Genomic DNA, 7,375 nt, shown 5'->3' on the forward strand with positions numbered 1-7,375 from the left:
TGATATTTCTCCCGGCAATCTTGATTCCAGTTTGTGTTTCTTCCAGTCCAGCGTTTCTCATGATGTACTCTGCATATAAGTTAAATAAATAGGGTGACAATATACAGCCATAGTAGATCTTAAATGAATAACTATAGTTATTACTGTCTAAAAAGTTGAAGAAGAAAATTGTATTGGTTTTCTGTTACTGCATAATACATTTTAAATCAAAAGGCTTTGTGGTTAAAGCATTAAGTAAACATTATCCCACAGTTTCTATGGGTCAGGAATTTAAAAATGTCTTAGTTGAATAGTTCTGGCTCAGGATCTCTCATGAAGTTACAGCTAGGTGTTAGTTGGGGCAGCGGTTATCTAAAGGCCTGATGGGCTAGAGGACCCGCTTTTAGTGCAGCCCATTCACATGACTGGCAAGTCGGGCTTACTGTTGGCACAGAGGCCTCAGTTTTATTCCACGTGAGTCTCTCCTCAGTGCTTCTTGATTGTCCTTATAACAGACTGTCAATTTCTCCCAGAGTGAGCTATCCAAGAGAAGAAGGCTGATGCTGAAATACTTGTAACTTAGCATTAGAAGTCATGCACTGTCATGAACCTAGCAGTTATATATACTAAGGGAGGTGAGTCAGGCAGAGAAAGACAAGTACAGAATGTTATTGCTTGTATATGAAATCTAAAAGAATGATACAAATGAACGTATTTACAAAACAAAAATAGACTCACAGACATAGAAAACAAACTTATGGTTACCAGTGGGGAAGGGGACGGGGGAGGGATAAATCAGGAGTTTAGTATTAGCAGATATATACTGCTATTTATAAAATAGATAAACAAGAGGGACCTACTGTATAGCATACGTAACTAGATTCAGTATTTTACAATAAACCATAATGGTGTGTGTGTGTGTATCTGAGTCATTTTGCTGTATACCAGAAACTAACTCAACATTGTAAATTAACTGTACTTCAATGCAAGAAAGAAAGAAAAACCCACTGTCGTCTCTGCCATACTCTTGGTAACACAAATAGCTGATTTTCAGTGTAGGTTGTGTGAGAGCATGAATGCTGAGAGGTGAAGATTACTGGTATCATCTTGGAGGCTGGTGACTGCAGAGAGAAATAAGAAATAAATTGTTTTGTTTGTGGGAGAAGGCGTTGTTTGCATCTTTCCTTGCTGTGGGCCTCTAGTAGTTTTCATGAAATTAGACAGATCTGCAAGTCAGTACTCCTTAATGACGAAATGTCCACTCTTAGCACACTCTTTATTTGATAATTGCTTTTTACTTTAATGCTAGTTTTCAAATGGGAGAGTTAAAAAACAGTAAGATCACTGAAACTATAACCGAAAGAGTACCTCTGCCCCAAATTTTTATTCTGCAGAGAATACAATTTTTAATCCTTCTGGTCATTTCTTTTAATAATTTCCTCCATATTATTAAATACCCTTGCCTATACAGCTGTTTCTTGATCTTTCAGTTTTAGACTTTACTAACTTTTTACTGTGGAAAATGAGAATTTGGCACTTTTCTTCTGCGTATATACCACGTACCTCTTCCTAATATAGTTATAATTTTGGTTAAAACAATACTCAGTCAGTTCAGTTCAGTTCAGTCGCTCAGTCATGTCTGACTCTTTATGACCCCATGAATCGCAGCACGCCAGGCTTCCCTGTCCATCACCAACTCCCGGAGTTCACTCAAACTCATGTCCATCGAGTCAGTGATGCCATCCAGACATCTCATCCTCTGTCGTCCCCTTCTCCTCCTGCCACCAATCCCTCCCAGCATCAGGGTCTTTTCCAGTGAGTCAACTCTTTGCATCAGGTGGCCAAAGTACTGGAGTTTCAGCTTCGGCATCAGTCCTTCCGTTGACCACCCAGGACTGATCTCCTTTAGGATGGATTGGTTGGATCTCCTTGCAGTCCAAGGCACTCTCAAGAGTCTAACACCACAGTTCAAAAGCATCAATTCTTCAGCATTCAGCTTTCTTCACAGTCCAATTCTCACATCATACATGACCACTGGAAAAACCATAGCCTTAACTAGATGGACCTTTGTTGGCAAAGTAATATCTCTGCTTTTTAATATGCTATCTAGGTTAGTCGTAACTTTCCTTCCAAGGAGTAAGCGTCTTTTAATTTCATGGCTGCAATCACCATCTGCATTGATTTTGGTACTTATAACTATAAATATTCTCAACCAGTCCATGTAGTAAATGACGATTGCATCTCGTTTCTCCTACAACTTTGTATATTTTTTTTTCTGGAATTAATGATTGTCCTTTTTTGTTTGCTTAGTTTTCTGTGTCCTTATCAATAATTCATCTCCATGCTCTCCAGAAGAACTAAACTCCTGGTATAACCAAGTAATCTATCAGTTAGTTTTTTCCCCCATCTCTTGGCAGCATACCATCTGGACTTCATTTTATGCTGCATTTGAGGCTGACCGCACTGTGGCTGGCTTACAGTATTGCCCTAGAAGAGTCTCTGCTCTTTCTTATGTTAGACTGTTTCCTAAATTTCATGATTTTTTACTCTCCAGTTCCTTATTTTATAGACCATATCCTGATAGCTTCCTACATAAGGGTGCCTGAGAAGTACGTTTTTGAGAACTTGACTAATTTTTTTTTAATTTGTCACTGCTTGGCTGTTTTTCTTTTTTAAAACTTTTTATTTTGTATTGGCGTATGTATAGCTGATTAACAATGTTGTAATAGTTTCAGGTGGACAGCAAAGGGACTCAGCCATACATAGACATATATCCACTCTCCCCCAAACTCCCCTCCCATCCAGGCTGCCACATAACATTGAGCAGTTTCCTGTGCTGTACAGAGACCTTGCCTAATTAATTGATAGTTTATCTATTTACAGATTTCTAGGCTGAAAGTTATTTTCACTTGGGATTTTGAAGGGATTTTGCCTTCTAGTTTTTCACATTCCTCTTTTATTGCAGGCTATCCTGATTCCTAGTCTTTGTTTCTGATCGCCTTTTCCTTTTGTGGGCATTTAGTTTCGACTTTCTCTGTTCTGCTCAGTCTGCTGCTGCTGCTAAGTCGCTTCAGTCGTGTCCGACTCTGTGCAACCCCATAGACGGCGGCCCACCAGGCTCCCCCGTCCCTGGGATTCTCCAGGCAAGAACGCTGGAGTGGGTTGCCATTTCCTTCTCCAATGCATGAAAGGGAAAAGTGAAAGTGAAGTCGCTCAGTCGTGTCCGACTCTTCTCGACCCCATGGTCTGCAGCCTACCAGGCTCCTCCGTCCATGGGATTTTCCAGGCAAGAGTACTGGAGTGGGGTGCCATTGCCTTCTCCATCTGCTCAGTCTATTACCAGTCAATTAAGGACCATCTTCCAAAATTTTTGTTAGCTTTGCTTCTGTTTTTTTGTTCTTGTGGGTTTATAACTTTCTTTACTGTTAACCCTAGTGGATTTCAGGAGAGAGTGGAGATAATTACTGGTGTTTATTTTTACTGTATTTTGCTAGTAATCTGACAAAATGCTTTTTATGAAGATACTTGAAACAAAAAAGCTTCCTGAGGAGATATTTTTCCAGAATAATTAACCAAAGTTAATTTTGTGTGTTGGCTTCTGTGATAAATTTTACTTCTTGTTATTTCCAAATGCTCTGTTGTAAAAATGTCCCCTCTGTAATTTCTCTTGGTTTGGAGGCGGGGGAGACAGGGGGTGGGCTTCATTATTTTTGATTGAGGAAAAATGGAAATGAATATTTGTTAAGTACTTACTATTTGTCATATGTTTGTTAGAGGGTTTTACATGTACTAGATAGATGATGAAGTAAGGTATTCTTCACATCTGCTATGTAGCTGGCATCCCCATTTTAAATGAGAAAATGCATCAATTTGAGTCACTTTCCAAAAGTCATACCTATTGCAGATAGCAAATAGTGGCTTTGAATTTAGTATTTCTGATTATGTAGTCCTTTATCCTCTTTACTTACAACTTTATTATGCTTTAATGTGTGTGTGTTAAAATTTTCAAGCATAAAGTAGGGAGAAAATAGCATAATAACCCACCGTATGTTTGTCAGTCAGTTGTCAACATTTGTCAGTCTTTTGTTTCAAATATTCCACCATTTAAAAAAATCTGTAAACGTACTCCAGTATGTATTTCCGATGTACAAAAGGACTTGTAACTAACAAAATTAACAATAATTCTTTATTATGCTCTAAAATCCAGTCCATATTCACATTTCTCTGGTTTAATGTGGATTCCCTGGTATAAATATATTCTTATATAATTATGTAAGTATATTCTTATAAATATGTAAATGTTGGTTTATTCACACAGTATCCAAATAGGGTCCACACATGGCACTTGGTCTTTGTGTTTCTTAAATCTCTTTTAATAAAAATATTCATCCTCTCTCTTTTTTCCATGCCATTTTTATGTTGAAAAAAACAGGTTCTTTGTTCTGTAGAATGTACTACATTGTAGATTTGATTGCTTCTTCATGGTTTCATTTTATTGTCGTACTATCTCCCATGTTTCTTGGTCACTGGATGTTTGATTAGATTCATGTTTGTATTATTTTTGCAAAGAATATTTCATAGTTGGGGGCTTGTACTTCTTGTTAAATCAAGAGGCATTTAACATCTATAATGTCCTACTTTTGGTGATGCTGAGTTGGGTGTAATTGTTCTCAGCTTGATCCATCCATTATAAGTTCCCCATTCATATATTACCTCATGATTTTATCATCCACTTATGATCCTTGTATAGATCTATTATTTCATTAGATGCTTCACATTGGTGATTTTTCTAATTATATCACTGCCCTTCTACATTTATTAGCTGTAATTCTTCTATTACAAGAAACTTTCTCTTCTTAACTATTTTGTTATTTGAAATCAGGAAAGATGGGGTTGACGATTTATTTTCCCCTCTTTGTCAGTTTTTGGAGTATTCTCTGCAGCAAAAGAGTCATTATGAACTAAGGGCTATTTATATATTTGATATATTTTAATGTATTACGGTCATTACTCATTTTATTGCTCACATTGACCCATTAGTGTCCCTGTTAGCTTTTGATAACTTCTTTGGTTTCTGATACCAAATGTTCCAGGCTCATTTTGTGCATGTCCTTTTCCGAATTTGGAACCAATCATTTCTGCAAGAAACTCTTTTTTTTTATAATGGGAAATAATATTTAGAAACAGCAGGCTGAGTTGCTAGCGGTTCATTACTATTGGATTGTCATCATTTTAGGCATTTTCATTGATCAGAGGTAAGCAGTACATGTTCTTTTTAAAGAAAAAATCATGAATTTGTACTGATGATACAAATTAAAATGTAAGGTTTTTTCTTTTTTTTTTTAACTTAGCTACTCTGATTTTACACTTGTGTCATTACTCTTAAATCTTGGTTCCCAACCATAGTAAAAATGGTAAAAAGAAAGTAACTTTTTACTTTCTTCTCTTATATATGAGAATTTCAAAATTGCAGATAACAATACTAATAACTGAATATAATTTTTTCTTTATGGATGTTTTTGCCCCTAGTATATGTTCCACAATGAAATACTGTGCAACCAAAATACTGTGTGGAATACATACTGAGTTTTTTTAGTTTATCTTTTCATTGTTCTTTCTGGGGGGGTGTATGTACATTATTACATTTTTAATAGGTAATATTTTAAATTAGATATACACTTAAATTATATATTTATATTTAATACATTCATATTCTTATACTTGATTTTTTACTCTTACTGTAAAGGTATATATTATAAACATGGTTTTGCATTAATTTTCTCTTAATGAATGTATAGTCTGGAGATCACTTCTTAGTATTTAGAGATTATCATTCCTTTAAACAGCTGCATAGTAATCCATTGTGTGGGTTACCGTGGCTTAGCATAATTCCTTAATTTCATACTGATTCAGTCTTTCCTTTCAGTATTAAGGAAATACTTTCCAAGTGGCAAAATCTGTTGTGAGAACTTAATATAATCAAAAATTTTTTAAATATTGAAATGTATTTCTCTCTAGTATTCTTAAACTAGTAATCAAGAGTTAAGTGACAATTTTCGTGAAATGAATTTTGCTCACTTAAGCACCCTGATTTATTTTTAAACCTTAACTATTTTTTATAAAGATTCTTTTAAATTTATTACAAACTAACAATTTTTTAACATAATAGAAATGTTTTCATTATTGTATTCATTCTAATTATCTGTGCTTTTCAGTTTTTCTGTGTCTTTCCTGAATTAAGTATTTGTCAGTCTTATATGCCCAAGTTAGTGCAGCTCTTGTGTAAAGGTTTTCTTTAATTAATTAATTTTCCAGTTATTTTATTAAAGTATAGGTGAAGGCTTTATCTCTGCTTTTTCAGGGTCTTAGCTTACATACAGGAAAGTCAGATTTATAGAAAGCCTTATATTAACAAGAATGGTGTTTTACTTCCTGTTTACTGGACTAAAAACTTTTTTTATATTGGAGTATAGTTGATTTCCAGTATTTTGTTGGTTTCAGGTATACACAGTTTTATATATGTGATTCAGTTTTATATATATGTTTCAGATTATATTCCATTGTAGTTTATTATATGATATTGAATATTATAATTCCCTGTACTCTACAGCAAATCGTTATTTCTTATTGACTAAAATTTTTTAAATTGAGAAACAGTACATCTGTGTCTTTATCTGACATTTTGCTATTACAATTTTTACAATATGTAGTTAAGATTATTCCCTTATTAATAGTAATATTTTCTCTTGAATCAGATGTTCTGCCTTACTCGATACGGGTCCTCTTGGAAGCTGCTGTGCGAAATTGTGATGGCTTTTTAATGAAAAAGGAAGATGTTATGAACATTTTAGACTGGAAAACCAAACAGAGCAATGTTGAAGTGCCCTTTTTCCCTGCCCGTGTTCTTCTTCAAGATTTTACGTGAGTAGTAGGTTTATTTTTCATGATGAATTTTCAGAGCGTTTTCTTTCTAGAGTCATACTCCTAGATGTCTCTTAATTGTGAAGATTCATTTATAAATTTGAAAATTTCCCTTCTCTAAACTAAAGCTTCAGCAATACGTGAACCATGAACTTCCAGATGTTTAAGCTGGTTTTAGAAAAGGCAGAGGAACCAGAGATCAAATTGCCAACATCTGTTGGATCATCGAAAAAGCAAGAGAGTTCCAGAAAAACATCTATTTCTGCTTTTATTGACTATGCCAAAGCCTTTGACTGTGTGGATCACAATAAACTGTGGAAAATTCTGAAAGAGATGAGAATACCAGACCACCTGACCTGCCTCTTGAGAAACTTATATGCAGGTCAGGAAGCAACAGTTAGAACTGGACATGGAACAACAGACTGGTTCCAAATAGGAAAAGGAGTACGTCAAGGCTGTATATTGTCACCCTGCT

At 35.1% G+C, this 7,375-nt stretch overlaps 1 protein-coding gene across 1 annotated transcript in view; it reads left to right on the plus strand.

Annotated features, from left to right (window-relative positions):
• IREB2 (iron-responsive element binding protein 2) overlaps positions 1–7,375 on the plus strand; it is a 53,297-nt gene that overhangs the window by 13,197 nt on the left and 32,725 nt on the right. The window contains exon 3 of the mRNA XM_010843281.1: positions 6,735–6,900. Coding sequence (XP_010841583.1) covers positions 6,735–6,900 — 166 coding nt within the window. The remainder of the gene's footprint in view (positions 1–6,734; positions 6,901–7,375) is intronic.

The sequence above is a fragment of the Bison bison genome, unplaced genomic scaffold (assembly GCF_000754665.1).
Source record: "Bison bison bison isolate TAMUID 2011002044 unplaced genomic scaffold, Bison_UMD1.0 scf7180017864181, whole genome shotgun sequence".
Taxonomy (NCBI): domain Eukaryota; kingdom Metazoa; phylum Chordata; class Mammalia; order Artiodactyla; family Bovidae; genus Bison; species Bison bison.